The sequence below is a fragment of the Sciurus vulgaris genome, assembly GCF_902686455.1.
Source record: "Sciurus vulgaris genome assembly, chromosome: 9".
NCBI lineage: Eukaryota > Metazoa > Chordata > Mammalia > Rodentia > Sciuridae > Sciurus > Sciurus vulgaris.
The window spans coordinates 129,226,668-129,252,062 of record NC_136469.1 but is presented as its reverse complement, the minus strand read 5'-3'; the positions used below and the strand labels follow the sequence as shown (position 1 = coordinate 129,252,062).

The window sequence follows — 25,395 nt, the reverse complement described above, 5'->3', positions numbered from 1 at the left end:
TAATGTAAAATGTAAAGGAACAAGTCTCTTTGCATGTCTTCCACACGATTTGCACTTGGAACTTTCCCTCCTTTGGGCACCCTGACGTTCGCTGAATTGGTACCTCAACTGACACAAAGCAGGGGAATTCCATATAACATCCTGCCACATAACCATTTCACAAAGTAGAAATAGGAAATTACAAATGAATAGCTAATTCTTAAAACATGGTCTTCTGTGTCATGAGAGAATGTACCTGATGAATCAAAGAATTTCAATATTCAAAGGTGAATATTAAATGAATAACATTGTATAGAACACAAAATATTTTTAGGAGAGTATTTTTGCTTCTCTGAATAGCTTTTCAGTCTTCATTATTCTATTCCTTCTCGAATTAGGAACTATCACTCAACCAATCTCTTGTTCATATGAAAAAGAATAATTTTAGTTAGAGAGTAAACTTTCACCTGCAAATATTAAAAGCACATATGAGATTGACAGGCTACATTTGCCTAAGAAATGAATTTCTTTATTCTTAAATCCCCTCTCTACCAGTTTAAATGGTTAAGATCATTTTAAAATCCATAAAATTATATGCATTATAAGAGTATTATCAGACATTTTAACTCAAATGATGAGAATTAGTGTTTATTGAAAAAAAAATTCAGCACTGATTGGTGATCTGGATTATTTTGTCCATCAAACATTGAAATCAGACATCTCTGAGAACATGCCAAAAATAAGACAGAACCTAAAATTAGAGCATTAGGTCAAATTATTTTGGATGCAAGTAAAATAAATCATTCTAGGTTTAATGCAGTCCCCCCTCAAAAAAAAGTGGGTGTGAGTGCTTCATTATAGTTTATGTCATAGAATCCACAAGTAGAGAATGAAACTAGAATTCAGGAACTTTCTAAACCTAAGCACTAAAAAGATCTCAGAACTCTTTTTTGGTCTCTGTTGCCTCTAATGTTTTGCATCATGCAGAACAGAGTATGCACAGTCAAATGGATACTTAGTTTCTAAATTATAATTAAGTCACTACAGAGACTTCTTAGTTCAAATAACTAGGGAGATGCTTGCCCCAGATTGGGCCATGCACTGCTTCCTGCAGTAATTAACCATGGCCAGGCAATCATACTACATGATTGTTGCTCTTGCTGTAGCTAGTGAGATGAGGAGTAAGATGAGTGGTAAGGGCAAAGCACTTTTGGATAACCAAGAGACTGCTCACATCTGGGCACAAGAATCCTAGTGACTGTTGGAGGTGTATATTTCAGGATTTTCTCTATTTGCTTTATTCAACCCCAGAAGTGGCACCTATAAGGAATACTTTTTTATGTTTTATTTCTCATTGGGGACAATCAAAATAGGGCATATATAGTCAACCACCAAACCAATATAGTCATAAACTCACAGAGGAGACAAACCAGAGCCCAGGTCACTGCTAATAAACTTCCCTGTTCTCTACCCCTAGCATGTGGATTTTACACCCTGTGGATGTCACATTTTGAGGTACTCAGCTTTATTTAGTTGCAAATTTAAAAAGTAATCCCATTTACAGTAACATCAAAAATAATAAAATTCCTAAAAATAAACTTAGCCAAGGAAGTAAAAGATTTGTACACTGAAAACTGTAAGACATTGATTAAAGAGATTAGAAACACAAAGAAATGGGAAGACACCTGCCCATGGACTGGAAAAATATTAAGATGTCAATATGACTCAAAGTGATCTACAGAGTCAATGTAATCCCTACCAAAATGCTAATGGCTGATTTTCTGAAGAAAACAGAAAAATCTATGCTAAAATTCATAGACTCTCAAGGGATCCCAAATAGCCAAAGCAATTATGGCTGGTAAACTTTAATCTCCCTAAATTAACATACTAAAGCCCTCTAAATCCCAGGACCTCAGAATTGCAAGGTTATTGGAGATAAGACCATTAGGATGGTGATCAAAAGGTAAATTAAAATAATTGCCTTTAGGGTAGGCCCCATTCCAATCTAAAAGGTGTCCTTATAAGAGAGGTAATGGGACAGAGTGACAACTGGGGACTGTAGTGCACAGAGGGATATGCCACAGAGGACACAGCAAGATGGTGGCCACCCATAAACGAAGAGAAAGGCTCCAGGAGAAAACAGCCCTGCTGACAACTTGAACCTTTGGTCTCTGGAATGAGGAGAAATAGATAAAGGCCTGCTTATTAAGCACCCAGATTGTCATGTTTTGCTGTATGACAGTATGGCAAACTAAGACAGCAATCTTAAAAAAAGAAGAAAAAAGCAGGAGAGATTTCATTTCCCAACTCCAACCCTGCCATAAACTTCAGTACTGGCATATAAAACAGATACAGGGGCTGGGGAGATAGCTCAGTCGGTTAGAGGGTGCTTGCCTTGCAAGCACAAGGCCTGGGTTCAATTCCTAGCACGGCAAAAAAAAAAAAAAAAAAAAAAAAAACAAAACAAAAAAAAAAAAAAAACAGATAAAGGATCTTGTTTCTTACCTAATTGCAAACAATAAACATTAATTTGAGGTGGGCGCCATAAATCTAAATGTGAGTGCAATCCTGAAGAAAATATAAGAACTTATCTTCACAACTTCATGGGTAGCAATGACTTCTTAAATAGGAGATATATAGCCCTAACCTTAAAATTCAAAAAAAATGGAATAGGTTGAACCTCATAAAAATTAAGAACTGTTACTCAACAATATTAAGAGCTTAAAAAGGCAAGCCAGAGACTGGGAGAAATATTTTAAACTAATATATCTGATTAAGATCTTATATAAGAAAAAAAGACTGACAACCACATTTTTTTGTTGTGTTTTTGGTGGTTTTTGTTTGTTGTTGCTGTTGTTGTTTGTCTGTTTGTTTTCTGGTACTGGAAATTGAACCCACATGCATTTGACCACTGGGCATTTGACCACTGAGCCACATCCCCAGCCCTTTCATGTATTTTATTAGAGATAGGGTCTTGCTGATTTGTTTAGGACCTCACTAAGTTGCTGAGCCTGGCTGTTAACTCATGATTTTCCTGCCTCAGCCTCCAAACCTGCTGGGAGTTACAGGCATGTGCCCACCATGCGGGGCTCTGACTACCCCCTGTTTAAACCAAGTCTTAAAGGGCACCTAACAAGAGAGAATATCCAACTGGCCGATAAGAATATAAAAGGCGCACCCACAATGTTATCAGCTGTCAGAGAAATGCAAATCAAAGTCAATGAGATATTTTACTTCTACCAGATATTGGTGAGGTACAAAGTAGCTGCTGGTGGGATTAGCTCAACCATTTTAAATAATACATACATTAAGTAAACACATTTAAGAAAATGTTCTACAGCATCAGTATACACAAGAGAATCTACTATGTCCACCAACAACAAATAGGAGAATGTTCAACCACAGGAGAATGGAAACTATGACAGCCACATGAGGAATCACTACACAGCAAACGAAAAAGAAACAACCCCCTGCCTACACAGCATGAATGAATCTCATGATGTTAATAAAAAAAAAAAAAAAAAAAGGATACAGAGTACACACAGAGTTGCTTCTATCTATGAAATGTAATAAACCAAAGGTGAGTTAATATGTGAAATGGAGGGTTAAGATGGTGGTTACCTTTGGAGACAATAATTAGAAGGGGTCACAGGGAGCTTTCTGGCATGTTGACGATATTCTACACCTTCACAGAGGTGTGATGTAAATGATTCTTTACTTGAGTGACAGCTCAAAAGCTATACACATACTTGTGCATTTTATTGTATATTAAATACAAAAATTATTTTAAAAAACAGCCACAAGACAATCTGTTTTTTACAGATTGAATAAATTACAGGTCCAGTGCTCAGTCATTAGTATGAACAAATCAGATCTTCAGGAAATGAGCTCCTAATACAATCATTTAAGTAAAACTATTAAAGATAAAGACAATTAGAATGCATAATGATGTTTCATGTTTTTATGGAATTCTTTGCAACAGTCCATCAAAATACTGAATGTATTAGGGTTCTCCAAAGAAGCACACACACACACACATGTATATATATGGAGTTTATTATAAGGAATTAGTTCACATGATCATGAAGGCTGAGCAGTCTCAATCTGCCCTCTGCCAAGCTGAAAACTCAGGAGGCTCATGTACGTTCCCAGCGGAGGGCAGAGGACAGATGATCTGCCTGCAGGCAGGCAGGTTGATTTCCCCTTCTCCACTTTTGCTCAGCTCGGGACCTCAGGGGATGGGAAGATACCAGTTGCACTGGGGAGGGCAATTTACTTTACAAAACCTACTTCATTCAAACGATAACTTCATCCGGAAACAGCCTAGAGATACACCAGGAAACAGTGTTTAATCCAGGCATACTGCTGTCTCAGTCAGCTTGACACATAAAATTAACCATAACAAGTATGCCCCTGTCCACTTGGCACTCACATGCATCTCCTTTAAACCTTCCTTAATCTCCAAATACAGTCAATAAAATCATAATCCCACACAACATGATGCATCCAACTTGTGTACAATCAAAAATGTACTCACCTTTCCCAGAAGAGGAAGGGTCCTTGAGTGACACTTAACTCTTTCTCTTGATAGCCCAGTAACTTATAAACTATGATACAAAATTAACAATACATACAATTACAAAAAGTCAATGTCTCGTGGTCAGTAAACAGGGAAATAAAGAAACAAAGGATTTCTATGTATGTGTACACACAATCAGATTCATAACAAAAATCGGAAATATTATAATCATAGTCCATTCCTGTAACTGGCCCCATGGTTACTGCTGTCATTGTAAGTACTTTCTTCCAGTACTGTGTTAGTCAGCTTTTCATTATTGTGACAAAATCCTGAGAAAATCACTATGAAGGAAGAAATTTATTTTGGCTCAGTTTCAGAAGTTTCATTCCATGAAAAGTTGGCTACATTGCTATGAGCCTATGGTGAGGCAGAGGAGGACTGTGGGAGAGGGCATTAGTGGAGCAGAGCTGCTCACCCACGGAATCCAGAAGCAGAGAGAGACAGACGCAGACACAGGAGTTGGAGAGGGGCAGTCAGAGACAATGTAGTTTCCATGGATACCACCCCAAGGACTGACTTTCTTCAATTAAGTCCCACGTCCTATAATTTCCAGCACCTCCCAATAGTCCATCAGCCATGAATCCATCAGTGATTCATCCATCTAATAGATTAGAGCCGTCATTCAATCACCTCCCCGAAGTCCCACCCGAGATATCACGACACTGGGGACCAAGCCTACGCATGAGCCTTTGGGGGACATTGCAAATACAAACCATCACAAATACCCATTCTAAACTCCCTTTGTCTTTCATAAACACCTCAGCTTACTGTGGTTATTCCACGGGGTGACCTAAACTCTCCTTCCCAAGGAGGCTGGGCCATTAGTAGTCTCCACTGGGTTGGGTTATAGTGTGCTCTCGAGCAAAATCATAGGGCATGGTAATACTAAGAGATGCCCCAAGCATATTCCAGACATACTCTGCTTTGTTTCCACTGAGGAATACTAGTCCAGTTTCCTCTTGGTAGTCAGCACTAACCACTGCAGTCAGCATAACTGCCTTTGGTTGATTCTAATGCATGAGAAGCCACAGGAGGCAGATAACTATCCTCACCTCCAATGTCCAGGTAGAAATCACTGGTTCCTCCTGATGCATGCATCCTCTCCCTCTAGAAGATGTCCAGGAAAGCATAAGGTCACAGGAACAGGAAGCGATGATGTCACAAGGGATCACTGGGGCTAGTAGTGACTGTTACCACTCCCATTTGGAGGAATGTCCCAAATGAAACCATCAGTTCTAAGGTCTGATGGGGCTCCCTTGTTAGATTGTAGACTCCCTCAGACTTGTCACTTTTCTTCATCCCTAATTTCTCCCATTCTGGGTGCAGAAGTCTAGCCTATACCTATCCCACCAGTGCTTTCGGAAGTACCCAATTTGTCTGGTTTCACAGGTTTCTCAGTGAGAATATTAATTCAGGATAAAAATCTCACCCATATCTAGTTTGGATATTTGGATGAGATTATAGACTTAGAATTGATGCTGAAATGAAGATTTGAGGGCTGGTGGGATGGAATGAATGCATTTTTATATATGTAAAGGGACATGGATTTTTAAGGGCAGAATTCATTCATTCTCTCTCTCTCTCTCTCTCTCTTCTCCTCCTCTCTCTCCTCTCCTCTCTCTCTTCATCTCTCTCTCTTCTCTCCCTCCCTCCTCCACCATGTGAGGAAACAGGAATAACGCAGGTCCCAAGCAGAAGAGCCCTCACCAGGACCCAAACATGCTGCCACCCTGAACTTGTACTTCCAGCCTCCAAAACAGTGACAAATATATGTTCCAATCTATGTTCTTTGCCATGGCATCCCAAGGTGTAAGACATCAACCATCATATAATATAATAAACCTAGTATTTCCAAGGAACCCATATGGATCAGAGCTTAAAAGGTAAGATTTTTAAAGTTTAGTAAAAGACCAGGTGGGGAATAAACTCAATTGCACATTCCAGCAATATACTCCTATGGCAATCTGTTTCTTTATTACCAATCCATCTGGACGCAGTGCAGAACTACATTTCCTAACTTGGTTTGCAGTCAAGTGTGGCCCCAATAGCATTCTAGCCCATGGACTATTGGTAGAAATGACAGATCATCTTCAGGCCTGACTCAGAAAATCCTCCTTTGTGCAAATCCTCCATTCTGAGACAGGACCTAGAGGAGGGTAGAGTCAAAAATACAAGAAGCTTGGGCAAGGTGAGCTGCCATATTAAGAGCATACACACCAGACTTCATTACTTCAGGGAAAAATTTTTATTTTTTTTAAACCAGTAGTTCACTGGACGTTAAAAAAAACAAAATCTTCACTAAGCAGTGAAAATTATCAATCACAGTTGACCACTAACTTAACATTTTTACTGTTTTATAAAGGAATGTACCCTGACAAGGAAACCCCCTATTTAGTGCTTATGCTTTGTATGAATGTGTTCCTGAACAGTCTTCAACCTGAATTGGTACTCATGACTACCAGCTTTGCAAACCATCAGATCTTGCCAATGTATTTCCTCATTTGAGCACTCTGAAGTTATCTGTAAAAACAAACCTTCATCAGTATTATACACCAAGACAGCGTGAGGACAATGATTATATACAACTGAAGATTTGATTAGATGCATTTTTACATGTTTGCAACATCTGAGCTAGGAATGCATCTAAAGAGTCCTCTCAAAATATTTTGAAACTTTTTAAAGATAACCTAGAATACTCTGATAAAGGTCTTCATCAGTATCTTCTCAAAGCAGATGGCAGTGGCAGAAGAAATGGATTAAACCAGATGGCAGCAGCAGATAAGAGAGTAAACACATAAATGCATTCTCTTTTCTTCTATCATTTTATAAATAGGATACAATTAGAAGGTCAATGTCTCAAACAGCATAAAGCAAAAAGTCTTTTGAACTAAAATCTAATGTGGTTTTGGCCAGGAACTAAACCTGAGCACTCAATTCCATAAGAAGAGGCAGTGGCTGGCACTGATTGCATAAATGGGAACTTCCTAATTCTATGGTCCTGTAAGTTCACACCTCAGGGTTTACCTCTCAGCCCTGGCATCTGTGGTGAGAGGAGGCTTTTAAAAAAGCTTTGACCAAAGGCTGCCTGGGGGTGACATCTCATATGGAGCTGGTTACCCACACAGAGAAGGATGTGGAAGATCAAGACCAGTCAGCTACAGAGACTATTTTCATACACACTGTGCAAGTATGTGTTTATCACTCAGTGTGCGGCTTTCCCAGATCATCACTAGCTAGAAACCTCCAAGTGGCCAATAAAAGACATGGCTATAAGGAAAGGTCCTAGTTAAGCTAGAAAGAGAATTCAAAAGTTAATACCAATTCTTAAAAACTCAATCTTCTTAACTGACTTGCAATTTCATCTTTATCTAAGACAAGTAAAATAACAGTCAAACTTTAGGATTAATGGATTACTAACAATGACAAAATTTTCCTTGAGGAATTTGCTTTGCATATAAAGATTAAACCTTTGAGTTATTATTGCTTACATTTCAGTGGAAACAGTGGATCCACATGACTGTGTTATATAAAGGTTGGGGATGAGATGGCAAAATTAGCCAAAGTGATGGAATGGCTTACGTGTAGGAAATAGTGTATTTACAAATGACCAAATCATCTCTCAAATATGAGCCCTGGAGTAAATCCAGTCATCCCTTGCTACCTGTGGGGGGACTGTTCCAAGAGCCCTCACAGAGAGAAAAACCCACAGATAGAGGCTCGCGTCACATGTAACATGGCTCAGTATTTGCCTGTGTCCTCCACACAACCCTCCTGTGCGTCACGTCATCTCTACATTACTTCTGATGCCCAGTTCAATGTGAAAGCTACGTTCAGCAGTGGTTACCTCGATTGCCCAGGGAACAATGACAAGGACAAAAGCCTCTACATGCCAGTAAAGACATGATTCATAACTAATGTTTGTAATCCACAGTTTCTTGAATCCAGGGGTGCAAACCCACAGAAGTGCAGGGCTGACTATGTTAAAATTAAATGTTTTCAGAATCTGAAAAGAGAAACAGAAGTAATGTGTTTTAAACTTTGGATGGCTGCTGTCTGCATCGTTGTCCTTGATGGTTTAGCTTGATTCCTGCATCAGATGCTTTCAGTTAATTTACTTCCTAATCTTTTATGTTCTCAACCAACCTCAATTTGGGCATTTGGAACTCCATGCCTGAGACAAACACGCCTACTTGAATATTATTATTTCTCCATACTGACCCAATTAGCATGTTGTCATCTGTACTTTTATAATATACTGAACACAGATGTAGAGTTGCATGCTTATTCAAAATATCCTGAATTACCTACCAGTTGCAAACTATTAATGACATGAAATATTAACATATATTTACATTAGCATATAAATCTAGTTACAGAAGTACTCATTCACAAACCAGACTTCTAATCCTAACTAAATAATAAGTCAGCATGACATCAAGTTATGTGAATGTGTCTACAGTATGTATATCATACACGATATTAAAAAATTAATTTTTATGGAATAAAAGAATAAACCACATTGTGTTCCCCTAAGTAGACTTAGTTTCAGTTATGAAACTTAAGACTCAAAACAAATGGGCTAAGAATTAAGTTTCATGAAATAATAGACAATAAGCACTATAAAAATAAGGAAATGTGGTACCCAGGATTGTAGCCTTGGCATCAGGGAACATCACCCTGGTCCTGGGCTGGCCTGTTCAAAAACTCAGAAATTCTCTGGGTCTCAGCTGTCAAACTTTTTAAGTGAGGAAAATGAACTTGCTGATTTCTAAGAAAACTGCAGTGTTTGATAAGTTTATAATTCTATAAAAAAAAAAAAAACCCAGAAATCTCAGCCAGCAATAAGTTATAAATCATAAATGGCAAAGGTTGGGGAAAACACAATGTATTATTCATATCTTATATATAAGCATCAAATTTTAATTCCATCAAATACTAGGATGCAGAAAGTCATCACTCGTCACTTTCTATGCTACAAATAACAATATACCCTTGGACAGTTTTAGGGGTTCAATTGTTTGCTTTCTTTTCCAGTCCTTCCCCTTCCCTGGCTCCTGTTCCTTCTGTTACTAAAGGGAAGTTATGTTTAAATTAATAAACACTTATTGAATGGAGGATAATTCCAGGAAGGGAGATTCCTCACGACCTACGGAGAGGCAGGAAAGGTGGCCAACAAGGCAGACAGGTTAGCACTGCAATAACACAATGCAAAATAATAGATCAAAATAAAACAGGAATAGGAATTAAGAATTGTTCACTCCACTTCCTATTGGTTTATCTTTGTCATTTCCAAACACTACCTTGCACACAATACATCAACTTACCAGAAGACCCTGGGCCAGGAAGAATATGAAATATACAAATAGCAATTAAATATACAAATAGCAAATCCATTTCTTAGTCACCAAGTTTCCCATACCCAAAAGAATTTCTCCAAATACAAATATCTAAAAGAGACTTCGAAGTGCCAGTTTCATTACCGCAAAGCAAAGGAACCCATTTCTAATGCAGTCTCCTAATGAAAAGTGAACATTTCCCAAACTATGGGTGGTCCTGCAGTGCCTCTGAGAATTGCTCTCTAAGTGAGCACCTGATCTCTCATTTGAGGTTTATCGAGCTAAGCTGCCTGCTTCTTTTAGAACTTTTTGAATATGTACTTTGAATCTGACTTGATTCAAACCTTTATACTTCTGCTGAAAATAGATCTAAGTTGTGCAATTTTTCAGCATCTGAGAGGGAACTCCAGTGAGATTCAGGACAGGAAAAGGTAAGGACCACAGTGCATCTATGACAACTAATGATAACTTTTGGATGAGAGCTGTTTTGCCACTAGAATGCAATTCGAAGGTCAGTACTTTAGCATGAACCTAAGGAACTTTAAAACAAAAGCCAGCAAAAAAGGTCAATATTAAAGAATTCAGAAGGACTGAAGGTGAACCTTATCTAGTAGCTCTTCATTTAAATTTAAGACTAACACAGGTGTAGGTCCCACACCCCCCAAGAAAAATAATGAATAAGAAAACTAAACCCAAATATAAATCACTGAAAAGTCACAGAAGTGTTGAAAACAGTATTAGAAGCAAAGTGATAGTGAAAAATTTTAGGACTTAGGAAGTTTCTCAGACATTTTTCACTTATAAAAATCATTCTCTTAGATTGTTTTTAAAACTGCAGCATTTTAGGGGCTGGGGAGATAGCTCAGTCGGTAGAGTGCTTGCCTTGCAAGCACAAGGCCCTGGGTTCGATTCCCAGCACCCAAAAAAAAAAAAAAAAAAAAAAAAATGCAGCATTTAAAACTGTATTTATAAAATGTATCATTTCAAAAATCACTTTGATTTAAATGCCATAATCTGTAATAGTTAACCAGTATATTTGATAACTGATTTATGTATGATTCTCATTAACATATTCCACAATACAAACTTCCTTAACACAGAGCTAAATCATTTCACATTGTAAAATATTAAAATAAAAGAATGATATAGTGACAAACATCTATTTATTTTATTAAATACAGGCCTGAAATGTGTTAAGTAGGTATTACAGATTCAAAGAAATTACATTTCAGATTCCCAAAATGTTCTGCTGGTACTTTGACAAAATAAAACAATGCTTTAAGGGATTTTTTTTTTTTTAATTCCTTAAAAAAAAAAAAAAAAAAAAAAAAGGCAAGAATTTGGGGATACAAAGTAAGCAAAATTCAAAACTTAGACGTTTATTCAAAATTGTTTTGAATCCCTAAGGAGGCTGTAAACAGTTTGTTTTAAACGTTCATAGCTTAAAGGAATGTGAATATCACAGTTTATATCGGTTTCTGCCTAGAAAGCCCAGCTACGCTACACAGTAGTTTCGTGTTTCCATAAGCCTGTCCTGACATTGCCAGTGCTATCTGTACCTAGCAGGGGGCCCTCCTGCCCACTGCTTTTAACTGGTCCATTCTGAATGGCCAAGTTAAGGCCATAAGACTTCAGCTGACTTTCCAGTTCAACTGCAGTGGACTTCTTTAATGCATCTTTTTTACTGCTAGTAGAAACGGGCTTTTCGAAATTCCGGCTACTTTTGGGAAGTGTGCTACAGGCATCGCTGCTGTCTTGTTGGGGTGGGTTGTACTGCCTCTCTCGGTAGGCTAAATAAGCTCTCCGACTCCGCGAATGTCCTTCATTGCTGCCTGACCGACTTTTCGGCAAGCCGTTCTGCACACTTCCCTCCACGCTGGTTGGGACGTCATAGGCGTACTCTCTCAGGACAGTGAGTCGGCTTGCCCGGTGTCCTTTACTCCGGTTTTTATGATGGCGGCTAGGGTGCACATTGGTCCGAAACTGGACATCCAGAGGCGCCACGTGCATTTTAATATCATTGTCCATCGAATGTTCTGTTAGACTATTATCAAGCTGAGGTGTGGAGTTCAAAGGTAAAGAATTGGCATGGCACTGTGCCGCAGCAGCCTGCAGGTTCGTTAACTTGCAGCCCTGGGAGGAATTCTTGAAGCTTGATGCACTTTTGTTGGTGCATGAGGACTCTGCGCTGCTGTTGGTGCACTTGGGCGCCTCTCCGTTTGTCCCACTGGAGCTGGGGGGCTGGACGTTGACTTGCACTGAGTACGAGCTCCGTCCTGGGCAGCACGTCATGATCCACGCAAGTCTGACGTCCTCCCGGTTCACACAGTGGTGAACCATGATGAAGGCACTGAAGCTCAAACACGTGGCTCCAAAAAAGAAGCTAAACACCAAGTCCAGAGGATAGTACAAAGAAACCGCCAAGGCCCCAAACATCCACAGAGCCACATACAAGAGCAAAGTAAGGCTGGCCCCCAGGAGCTGAGAATGGAAAGTGTGCTCGTTTTCCAGGGCTGACGTAGAAATCAGAGACAAAGACATTGAATCCTGATGGTTTATCTCACCATTTTCATTGGCTGCCAATCTCTGCTGCTCCTCGGGGGGCTCCTTAAGCTCATATTTGCGCTCGGGGTGTCTTTTCAACTGAATAAATATGCTTAGAAAGTACATACAGTTTACGAAAGTGATGAAGCTGGCAGGTCCGTAGAAGGCTCCCAAGGAGGGTTCCCACGCCATCCAGCAACTGGAAGAGAACATGGCGAACCAGCTCAGAGGCTGCATACTTCCACAGCAATAAACTGGTTCAAGAACAGTGGTGCCTAGGACACTAGGACAGGAGCAACTGGGTCAGGTACGTAGAGAATGCGAAATACTTACTAGGGCGCGCTTGGCCGGCTGCCGTAATTCCTGATGTTTGCCGCAGCTGTTATGCCACAAACTATGATAGGAATCCCGCCGCCAATCAGGTAGAACCTGGAAGGAGGAACGAGTAAATGCTCCTTATTCTAGTTTTTAAGGCATGTTTGTTATAGTATCTCAGGACTCAGAAGTCACTCCTTGAAGACTGTTATTCTTACTTCAAAAAAACAATGAGAGTTAACTTTTGGAGGCTGTATTTTTCTTTTTTTAAGTGATAATGTGTTTTTTTTTTATTTTGCTTCGGTTTGGAATTTATTTTTTAAAAGCAGCAGGCCTAGGAAGTTTCTGAGCTGAGGAAAGCTGGTCAGCTCCTGCCACCCTGTGGACAGGCAAAGGAACACCTCTGGCAGGCTTCTGCCTTACCTTTTTGTTTTTTAGATTGAGCTGGTGAACTGGTTACAAAGCACGTTTTAAGATCTCGCTGCACCACGGTTTAAATAAAAAATGTGATGATGCATTGTTACTGCCAATGTTCGACTAATGCCTTCCTGCTCCGGGACCTCCAACGGCTGTGTATCGCATCCCCTGGGCAGCGGAGGTTAAGGAAGAAGAGCTTCACAGCCTGCAGAGGCCCCTCAACTCCTTCCCACGACTGAGCTGGGAAGGCCAAGGGCAGGGCGGTGCAGTAAGAATGGATGAGACGGTGCGACTGGTCAACACGGAAAAGCACTGATGCCAGAACATCGCTGAGCTCTCTGATCTCCTTGAAAAGAACTCTCTGTCCTGGCGGGGTTCTCTGGGTAACAGCCAGAGTTTGCCTTTTCCTGAGAAACAGTCCCCACTCCCCACCCCAAATCCTGAATGGGCTGGATAAAGGCAATATTTGTGACACATTTTTCCATAAATGGTTTCTTCATCACACACAGATGCTAAAATTCTTAAATTCAGTATTGGTATTGTTGAAGAGACTGCTAACCACCCTATAAAACGACAACCATGCCTTCTGAGTCACAGATTAAGGGGCAGCCAAAACATAAGACCCTCCTCTTCTTGCACCCATGCGAGTTCCTATCTGCTTCTTACCTTGAAAGGTGGTTAAGTTTTCCGAAATTTATCTTGGTTGTACCATCCTCTCTGGGGCTCTTTTCCCCTGGAACTTCCTGTTAATAGTGAAGTCTGACTGTGCAGCTTTCAAATCTCCCCCACTGCCTCTGATTTTTAGCTTATCCCTAAACTTTCCTTGGACTTCCATTTCCTTTCTCCCTCTCCTTTTAAACTCCTGGAAGCAGGGACTGCACCTGGCTTCTTTGACCTAATGTAGGGCTGCTGTCACCCCACCACAATGCCACAACAGCCCCTGGGACCAGTACAAACATGCAGGCAGCCCCTGCCCCAGAGTCAACGCAGCAGCAGCATTGCTCAGTTATACCGAGGAGCTGGGGGAGGGAGGCCGCCAGCCCTCGCAGGTGTGTGGGAGCCTCTAAGCAAAGTGAGCACTGTGGGTCACTCGGGCTGCAGAAGGTCTGGAGCCATGCTGCTCTTCCTGAACCCTTTGTTTTTCTCAGAACATGACCAGAGGCAAAGGCTGCTGGAGGACAGGATTCTCAGGCCTCACAGCCAAACACCATTTCCCAGTTCTTTAACGGAAGTGGCCAAGCGTGTGATCCCATCTACAGTGTGAGTGTGACTCTATGCTGGCCTAGCACTCCCTGAGCCACCCTCCCTCAGAAACATCTCCATTATTAGGTGTTCTCTGTCCTATCTCCAGTGATTTTCTCCTGCTCATCTAGTCAATGTGGGCGTGACTTGGGATCACCCTCTGAACGACCTTCTCCCTGGGGAACCTTTGCATTATCAGAACATGAATGACGGCACCTGGAACAGCCTCCTGCCCCAACCACGTGAGGCCTTGCTACTGAGGACTGGGTTTCCAAAAGTGTACAATTTCCACCAGAAAGTACTGGTAAGCCCACCTCCTCTGGGCTTGTCCACCCCGCCATTTCTACTTTCCTGCATTATTTCCTGGGTTGTTGCAAACGCCATCAGTCGAGGAACCGAGCAAAATGGAGAGGACAATCCACAGACACTGCCAACCTTCTCATCCAACCTAGAGAAACTGCCTCACGTCTCTGGGACATGTGACCTTCTCTCAAATATATGATTTTCTCTCTGTTCTCTATGACACTGCTGTGGCTTCAGTCCTCACAAGGAAAACCACAATGACTTCAGTAGGGGCATTTGGGGGCATTCCAATTTATATGCCACAGCCGCCCTAAAATGAGAGCATGTCAGGCCACTGCCATGGGTGAAAATCATGGGTGCCCACATTTGATACAGCCTGCAAGAGTCCCAAGCCCAGCTTCCACCCCGAATTCTTCTTCCTCTACCCTACACACCCTGGACTCCAGCCAAACTGCATTTCAGTGTTTTCAGCTTATTCCTGTACCTGGAGCACAGCTCCAGCTGTCCTATGGCAGTGGCCCAGCACTTCCTAGAGCCCTCCATCCCCCAAATTAACAGCTCCTTTCTCTGTACTTTCAAAGAACTTATCTCCACTACAGTCCTTGCCCAGCCAACGGCCACTTCGCTCAGTGACTGTAAACTCCGCAAGGGCAGGAGGGCTGCACTCGCCTGGCCCAGTGCCAGGTCCGACACACCAGGCATTCAGGAAGCCGTCACCACCAGCAGACTGTCCCCCATCCGGCATGATAACTAGCCCATGTACCACTTCTTAAATTACAATGGGTAGGAAGGACACAACTCCAAATCTGTCTTCTCTTTATAGAAAAGAAATTGATTTTCTCTTGAAGAGACTGAAATCTATGACACGTGACCTCAAGGAAATAAGAAGTCACCATTCCACGGAGCCTACTGCAGGGTCAGTTCCAGGTTAAGTGCTTTGCACATCACTGGCTCTTGTTACCATAGCTCTGAGGCAGAATCCACCTCTCGCCCCGCCAGGCATGTGTGGGGGAAGCACGGCGAGGGGCAGGCGCTGAGGCCTCGCCTGCAACGGTGCAGAGACAGTCTCCACACCAGGCAGGAGGCCGACATGTCCATTTGTTTCCTTTTCAGAATCTACCTGTTGAACGTTGTTATCATGTGTTTCAAGGAAAGCAAACCAAACTCAGACTTAAGACACTACAACGAGCAAGTTGTCAGATACCTGAGCATCGGTCTTGGTGGAGGGGGAGGCTCGTCGGGGTCCTGGCATCTCTTGGCTTTTTTAGTGACCTGTTTGTAGATATTCCGAGCAGTCACTCCCACCCACAGGACTGTGGCAAGGGTGGAGTAATGAAGAACTATCCCGACCTACAAGAGAGATTGGAGAACATACAAAAGGTAGGTGTTTCTCAAGGTTGACTAGAAAGTAGTACAAAGGCACACTCCAACGACCAACTCCTTTGTGGGCTAACGAAACGACTGAAACCTACCAGGTACAGTCCTCCCACACTCACAGCAACAGTCAGATGTAGGAGGCCCACGCGCACACATGCAAACCCATAAGACCCACCCCCAGAACTGGCCTGGACCACAAGAAACCAAGGCGTGTTTTCCACAGAAGCGACACTGCAGAGTTCAGGTTCCAGTGTCCATTTTGAGGAAGAACACAGAGGGCAGAGGTAACTACAGGCTGATACCCAGAGCACAGAGAGAGCAAGCCGTAGAGTAAGAGACCCGAGTTCTGATTCAGAGTGTCCACAGATGGGCAAGAGGACAACATGCCGCTCTGGCCGGTAAGAGGGCATAACTGGGAACAAAATTCTCCTTGGATTTACAACTGTATCCACCTCTTACCTGCTGCGTGACTCAAGCCAAGTCACCCGCTTCCTCACCTGGGAGCTAAGAATGCTCTGAAGGTGCTGAGGAGAAATGAGGCTTGCAGCACATGAGAAACCCAGGGTCAGTAAAAATATCTGGGGTGTAGTGTCAAGAATGTGAACTCTCTGAAATTAAGTTCCCGCAATATAATAGTGGGAACATTATCAACAGACAGCTCTAAGGGTTTTGTAGGGACTGAATGGCCAGAATACATGGGATGTACTAGGTGCTCAATAAATGAAGGACAGCTGCAGGTATGTAATGATGGTGCCAATTAAGGTTCCTCCCTGACTGATGACAGGGGCATGCTTGTCATATGACATCTGTTTAAAGCAATGTTAGCTGAGGACGAAATTCTAGATGAAGACATGAGAGGACATGAGAGGTTTAAAATGTGAAGTGTAAGTACCACATGTCACTGAAGCACCGAGGACACGATCCAGTTCTTCGGTTAAGATCTGCTATCTTTTGGATTATTTTTTCTTATCTGTCATCACAGGTAAAATTCTAGCAATGGAAATCTCCAAGGGGGAAAAAAAAAAAAAAAATCTGTCATTCTGAAGAGAGAGCCCTCCAATCTCAAGAAAGTCCAATCGATTGACATTAGCAGACCCAGCTCAGTAACAGAAGCATATGCAACACAGTCCAGAGCTTAACCAATGCACAGCTAAAACCTGGGGCATGGAAGTCTGAGTCTTATTTTGGAGGGGAAAAAACAGGGTAGACACTGTGCTGACTCTGGAAGTGTCAGGAGGGTGGGTTCCAGTCAGCCAGACTAGAAAAAAACCAAAGTTTCCTTCTCCTAAAGGAGAACAGTGTCTCCTTGGTTCCTGTTAGTTTTGCTGACTCTACTGTGCCAAGTAAAATTTTTAGACAGAAGTGGAACAAAAAGCATAAACTAACCCTCTGAGATATCTAAAGTCACGCACACCAAACACTAAGTAAAAATAGTGTAAATGACTTTGAAGCACAGAAAACAATAAAATCAAGACCAATCGCTCATTTTAACTCAACTCATCTTAACTATTGCTGGAGTTTTCTCTGACACAAGTCAAAAGGTAGAACTTTAAATTATCTAAGTTTAAAATATTTTCAACATAGATGATACAAGATGACGAGTTTTCTTACGGAAAGAAGTTAATCTTTAGGATCTGAAGTGTTTTCTATGGTATTTCTCAATTCCCAGAGAAGTGTATGCTCTTAAGAATGTTGAGACCTTCCAGTTAAATGCATCTGCTAATACTCATGAAAGCAAATCGTTAAATATTCCACAAGAACCTGAAAGTGGAGGAATGGAGATCTAGCAGACTGGATTTTCTGTTGGAATGTGTTACCTCCTATTGCGTTTTTCCATCCAACACCTGGGCTATCCATGAAAGACCATCTCAGTGTCATATATTCTAAATAAATCAGAGATTCATGGGGAGCTCTGTAAACAGGAAATAAGTGATGTACTCCACAATATTAATTAAATGCAAATGATTAATACTAAAGAAAGCCACCTGATCTTAGGAAAATGATTTCCAAAGTTAAAAAACAGGGTATAAAATAATCATTCTAAAATGTTCCTCTTTATCTAACTGTTAGCTCACACATACTGGAGAGTTTTTAAATTATCAATAACCTAAGACAGCGAAGCATGCACAGCAGCTGTACTAACACATGACCTTTAGGATGAGTATACAAATATTAATGTTTTCAGTAGTGAATGACTATTTTAGGTCCAAAATTGTGTATCTGTGTGTGATTTCACTTTGTCCTCTCAGCATCACTGCTCAGTTCAATTAACCTTGAGCTACAGGCACAGGGACTGGAACTAAGGGAAGTGACAACATCTGCCGGGGCCACGTGGCCAATAGCAGGGCTATTCAAATTCCCGTCTATTGTCCAAAGTCTCTGTCCTTAGGAAAGCGGGTGAAGGGCACTCAGAGTCAAACAGACCAGCATTTGAATCATGCCTCAGTCACGGTTTGGGGTAAGGTTCCGCTATGTGTTTAGAAACCATGTGAAGAAAAAGTACCTCCTGGGTTAACAGGAAAGTAAACAAACTCATAATGGTCGGCAAGTTGACCGTGTATTTACAGATGAGACTTTTCCCTAGAGTACCACCGCGGCATTTCTCTAAAGACAACAGAGAGAAGGGACACCTGAGAAGGGCAACTGACACTGTGTCTAACTGACTGAACGACTGGACTGGCAAAGCAACAACTAAATTAATTAATTAAATAAGACCAGCAGAGTCCTTTTCCTGCAAATATAATAAAAACCACGAACCAGAAATGAACGACCAAACAACTACTTGGTGGCACAGCATCAACTGGAACACAGATCCTTCCAAACCTGTCAGTGGCCCCCAATACTCCAACACTCGGCTGCTTAGTTCTCCTCCAGCTTCTTTTGCAAAAGAGTGATAAAGACTGTAGACAGGGAAGTGGCCAGCTGGTGACACCTTTAACAGCCTCAACCAATCGCTGTGGGGGAGATGCGTGTCACAGTCCATCACCCTGGGTGTAAATGCATGGGGGCTACAAGGGACACTATGAAGACAAAACCACACAGACTAAGTGTATACACAAAACTGCACCTGGAAACACATCCGCACCGGGGCTCAGGCTGACAGGTGGAAGAGCCTTGCTGAGCATTGACTTTAGCCAGTCCAACTCGCCATTTTACAGAAGACACGTGAAGCCTCAGCTAGGTTAAGCGACTGCAGTACGCACAGGGACTGGCACCTAGTTGCTGAGATCTGTCCATTCTGCACTCGACCCCTCCTCTCAGCTGGCTATGAACAGAGTGAAGCGTTACAAAGCGAAGCAAGTCATGCCTGAGTCAGAAAGGCAAGAATGTTATGTCTGTCCCATAAACTGGGGGACACTGCAAACACAGAAAATGACATGTGGTAACAGCTAGAGACTTGCCTTCCCTTTCTTCTGGGAACCTTTAATCGATGGGCATTTGTTCTAGAGGCCCTAAGAAGCCCATGCAATTCCTCTCCCTTTCACTTTGGAAGTGGTATAAAATACCATTCAGCACAATGAAAGGCAGTCATCTTTACAATGGCCTCTTTCTATTCATTTCCTTAATGAAATAAATTAATGTGTCTGCTTCAGGAAATCAATGGCTACTGTTAGATAAAATTGAGACCATTAATACCAATGTGTGCTGAGTACTCTCCAAATACAGCCTGTGCTTACAATGGCTCCAGGTTCGAATGCTTTCTACAATCTGCAAACACGGGCTTCTTTTGGTGCAAAGATAAATATTTGCTGATCACCTACTGGGGGTCAGGCTCTGTGCTGATCCCTGGATAAACATGGGTGAATGAAACTGGTATAGATCTTGCCTGGATAGAGCTCAGAATCCAGGAACAACTTAAAGAGCAGGGACATCATATTAAGTTATAAAGTTCTGTAGGCACAATGGGATTTTAGTAAGCACCCTAACAGGGGAGGCAAGGGACTAGATCTCTGAAATGGTAAAACCGTAAACTGAGACCACCAAGGTGGTTGAGAACCACCAAGTGAGGAAAGGGGCACACTGAGAACACGGGAGCTGTCTTCCCCCACGTATTAAGTGCTCCAAGACTCACCGTTCTGACTTCTCAGAGGCTCAAACATAAATTTGCTTTCAAATATATAGTAATGGTCTGAAAGACAGAAATACACTGCAGAGCTGGGAGTACCGGCATTAATACTACGAGTACCAGGGAATGTTCAGGGCACACCCACTGTGTGCCTGCTACTACTGAGATTCTTGAATCATTTAATCCTCTTAACCATTCTTACACATATTCTAAATTGGATCTCTGGTGTACAATTTTGGATTAGTCAGAAACCTTGGGTTTGCAACCCATCTAATGACTGGGTCAAGCAAGACTTTGCTCTGCCTTGATTCAGTTTTCAGCTATTGTTAATTCTATAATAGGCACCCAAGAATCTACCACCAGCAAGACAAATGTTAGGAGCTTGATGATATCCTCTATCTAACCATGTGACCCCTCATTTAGGGTAATCATGGTCCTTAATGTTCTTCCTCAATTTAAATATAATTTTGTTGTACCTATCTACTTTTTTTTGTTAAAAGTGTTCTATTTATTTTAGGTGTTTATATCTTTACATAAAAAGATTACAGAGTAAATGTAACTCTTCTGACTTACATTTTTCACCCATGACTTATTGGCATTGTTCCCCATCGCCATAATTCACTCGTTTGATTCCTGTATAACTCCACAGTGTTCGCTTGTTCATTCTCTCTGTGGGAGGCATCTGGGTTGCTTCCAGGTTGTTGCTATTGTATATACTGCTGCTATGAATATTCATACTCATGTGCACATTCATATGCACACAAGCAAGGTACTCTGGGTCCAGGAGTTGGTACTGCTAGGATCCAGGGATGTGAGGGCTTGGCTTTAGAAGGTAAAGCATCCCAGAGCACTTCACTAACATTCCCACCAACAATGTATACCGGATCCTGTCGACAGGCCTGCCACTTGGAACTGTAGGCTTCATTTTTGCCATCAAACAGGATAGAAGATGGTAACTGTTTTCATTTGCATCTTCACAACCTGCAAAGTTGTGGAACATCTCTGTATATGAATGGCCCTGTGCATACCATGCTAAGAAATGCCTGTCCATTCTCTTGCTGCTGCTTCTGTAGGGCATTTTGTTCTTCTCACTGAAAATAATTCTTCTTTGGGGGACAGGAGCACCAGGGAATGAACCCAGGGGGCACTTAACCACTGAGCCACACCCCCAGTCTTTTTTTTTTTTTTTTTTTTTTTTTTTCTTTTTTTGAGACATGGTCTTGCTCAGTTGCTGAGGGTGGCTGTGAACCTGCGACGCTCCTGCCTCAGCCTCCTGAGTCTCTGGAGTTATAAGCCCATGCCACTGTGCCTGGCAATGATTCTTATATATTTTTATTCAAATGCTCTGTCTGTTCTACGTATTGTAACAGCCTCTTCCAATCTGTAACCTGTCTTCTCACTTTTTTTGAGTTCTCTTACCAGACACAAGCTATCTTTAGAAAACCTCACCTATTTTCTAGTGAATGCCTTTTATGGTCATATTTAAGAAACCCTTCCTTATCCAAGGGTCTATGGCATTTTCTAATAAGAATTTTAATATTTTGGTTTAGATTTTTAAGTTTTCAATCAACTCAGAGTTGACTTTTTTTTGTTGTTGTTGTCATCCCTGCTCAACATCCAGTGACACTGACATTCCCCAGGGGGCCTGTGGCCCCCAGGGAGTCTGACCTGTCCCATAAAATACAGCACAGAAGTGGATGGCTACACATGCACCCACCCTTACACTGCAGCGATTCCAAACTGCAGGGGCCACAGTGCTGCCAGGGAAGGGCAGGGGCAGAGCAGCGTTTTATATACGGCACACGGTATAGACCATTCAGTCCTTTCTACGTGGACGGACTGTGCCCAGCTCCACCGACTGCCCTCTGTCACACACCACGTTCTGAACAGGCCTCCTGCAGATGCTATTCCACTGTGTTGGCGAGTTTATCCTCCTCCACGGCTCATGTCACACGTCCTCGTCACCATAGCCTCACAGCCCTGATGACCAGGGAGATACCCAGGGAGACAGCCTTCTGGCACTGCTCCTCCTATGGGGTGGGTCCCGGTTTCTTCTTTGGCCATTTTTTGCACAAAAATTTAAAAGTCACTGAGTTCCATGAAAAATTCTCTTCTTACCTAGAGATTGATTTAGGAGGATCTACACCATTCCAGCAGTAGGCCTTCATACCCTTGGATCTAATACTTCCTTCCATCTGAGTAGGTCTTCTTGAAGGCATATTTTACTTGTAAATCTTGAACATATTTTATTATTTCTGGGTACATGATAGTCTTTGATATAATATAAACAGTATCTTATTCATCATATTTTCTCACAGTTGCATTTTGTAAACTGCAAACATTTGTATATTAAACCTTTCTAATACTTCAAATTTGTGTATAAATGTTTTTGAATATAAACAATTACATCATCAACAACATTCTCCAATTTGCAGGTGAGAAAACTGACACACACAAGGATAAAATATTGAAATCAGGACCTTGAAGAGACATCTACACTCCATCTACTTACTCACTGTAGTATCAGTCACAATAGCCAAGAGGAGGAAACTATCTACTCACAGTGAATTCACAAAGAAAAAAAATGTAGTATTAGCCATAACAACATAGATAAACTTTGAAAATATTGTGCTAAATGAAAGAAGCCAGATGGATGAATATTGCATAATTCCACTTACATGAGGATATAAAGTGGTCAAACTCACAGAAGTGGAGAGGAGGCCAGCAAGTTGCAAGAAAATGCGGTTGCTGTCCAATGAATACAGAGTTGATATGCATACAGCCAGACAAAATAAAAAGTCATCGAGATCCCTGTACAACTCTGTGCTTATGATCAACGGTACTGAACACATAAGTATTAAGAGGAGAAATCTTGCATGTTTTGCTACAGTTTGAAAAGAAAAAGGTTAAATATGTTGGTCATAAAAACACAAGCCAACAAGTGGTAACTGGGATCCAGATCTAGGCAGTGTGAATTCAAAATCATTATGTGACACTTCTCACTGCCATGTATATGGAAACCAATGCTCAAAGATCAAAATAAAATCTCATCTATTTCCTATTCTTACACTGAAGTTTCAACTTGATACATACACTGTAAGACTACTGTTCGCTAAGACTGCATAGATGACAAATTACTTGAAAATAAAAACTTGGATATTCAATTCTTCTCATTTACCAAACTTAATGTTTCTTATTTTTAACTAATTCCTCTTGTTTTCATCAATGGATGAAGTAATTTAAGAAAATCCTATTGTCAGAAAATGTCACTTCTCTTTCCATCAAAGTCAGGATTTTGTAAATATTTGAAATAACGGTTAGGCACTGTCTCAGCCCTGACAAGCAACGCTCAATCCCCAACGGTAAGGAGACAAGCGGTGGAGTCAGGTATTCAGTTGTGAAAGGGTCTGAAACCTGACATGTGCTGTGAGCCATCTGAGGGACAGGCATTACGTTTATCTCTAATTAGTTAAAGAAAAGGTTTTAAAGAAGCGTGCTTCCTCTCACTTAATGAAACATGAAATTATTTTCTAAGGACAACATTTTTTGTGCCTCGGTTTTTCACTCTGACTTACTGCTTGGCAGACGCTGGCATTTCTGGTTTGGGTTATTCCTCCCACGAAGACCACACAGGTCAGAAAAATATGAAAGCACAAGTTCACGAGCATATGCCAGCTCTTGAGGCTGATCCTGATCAAACTGTTTCAAAAAAGGCAAAATATTAATATTCAGTCTGACATAGTCAAGTAGGACAGCACAATGATCTTCTGTAAGTTAATTCCAATTATAAAGCTCAAACTTAAATGTATTCTGTTTAAGCATTTTATAAAGCAAAATACTATAAGACACACACACAGGATCTGAGGAACCATTTAACTCTACAGTTTAACATTTTATGCATTAAAAAACAAATCCATTTATGCAAACATGGCACCCACTAAAAGCCAAGCAATTCTGCATAGTAAGAAACAAGAGCATTTGCTACTTATGATGTCTTAAGCCAACTGGATTACCTGCTTGGCTCCCTAGAGATTTCTGCAGTTTCTCGGTGGGTCATTTTCTGACCTACTAGGATAAATGCATGGCCCACTGCATTTCTTCCTGGCCTTTCATAATGAAATGTTGAAGTCTTTCTTTCTTTCTTTTTTTTTTTCCCCCCATCAAAATTTCCTTTTGTTTCTTAACTAAATGTCAAGAAATGCCATGTATGTCCAGCTTAAATAGGAAAATATGTTCCAGCAAAACCTTTTGTAAAGTGAATTTTTAGCTTCACAAATCCTTTTAGTTCATTATTTCCAACCATAAAATAGAAGTTTCTATAGCTTTCCTTCCAATTAACAAAAACTATACTCCATGTTTAAATGCCACAAACTTTCCTAAAAATGCCATCTCTAAAAAAAAAAAAAAAAATCACAATGGGCAAAAAGCCATAAAATACAAGTGGTGACCGAGTCTGCCACCTAGAGATACTTGTACAGGTGCATCTACAGGTAACCCTGCTCACCCCAGCCTCCAACACAAACCCCCATGTCTGTTTCTAGATGGAGGCACAGCAAACTGACTGGATGCCATGGAAGATGAACTTACCATTCCATAAAATAAAATGGGCTCATTTTCATGACTTCAATGCTGTGTAATGAAAAAGGCCCCCATGGTATTCAACTTAGTTTTATTACAACCAAGTGGAAATAAGTCCTCCAAAGCCAAGCCCACAGATGGACAGCCATCAAAGAGCGTCTCTTACCTGTGATGGTGCATGTAGCTGACGATGACGGCCAAGAGACACAAGAGGAGGATGATGGCAGTGGTGTAAACCACAGGATGCAGGAGACTGGCTGCCTGGGTGTACAGCTCGGATCCCGTCAGGTCCTGAGGGGAAAGCAGGAATCACGTGGCGGCTCTTTCATGGACTTTAACCACGGGGACTGAGAATGTTCAACACACACTCTGGCCTGTGCACCTCTGTTGTATTCAAGGCCTGATGTCTCCTGCTGCCTCCCCAGTTCCACTGCTAGCTCCTTGCAGCATACACCTGTTTGACCCAGGGCTGTCTATCTTGCACTCTTCCGTGAGGGTAATAGAGAAACGCGGCCCACGTGTGGGTGATTCAGAAGGGCAACCAGACTTCACTCCCTTTAATGCCCATTCATCCCACCTGCCACTCTGCAGATTCACAAGCTGAGGAGGCACAACAAAGAGCAGCATCCACACTCAACAAAGCCTGAATAGATCCCTCT

The 25,395-nt window shown here is 41.5% G+C and overlaps 1 protein-coding gene across 1 annotated transcript in view; it reads right to left on the bottom strand.

Annotated features, from left to right (window-relative positions):
- Positions 1 to 11,216: 11,216 nt before the first annotated feature.
- The window catches only part of ADGRA3 (adhesion G protein-coupled receptor A3), a 107,253-nt gene continuing 93,074 nt past the window's right edge, over positions 11,217 to 25,395 (bottom strand). Inside the window, exons 15-19 of the mRNA XM_079154777.1 lie at positions 24,903 to 25,027; positions 23,734 to 23,857; positions 15,920 to 16,065; positions 12,772 to 12,867; positions 11,217 to 12,637 (exon numbers count right to left, since the gene is read on the bottom strand). Of these exons, the coding sequence (XP_079010903.1) occupies positions 11,395 to 12,637; positions 12,772 to 12,867; positions 15,920 to 16,065; positions 23,734 to 23,857; positions 24,903 to 25,027 (1,734 nt within the window). The 3' untranslated portion in view covers positions 11,217 to 11,394. The remainder of the gene's footprint in view (positions 12,638 to 12,771; positions 12,868 to 15,919; positions 16,066 to 23,733; positions 23,858 to 24,902; positions 25,028 to 25,395) is intronic.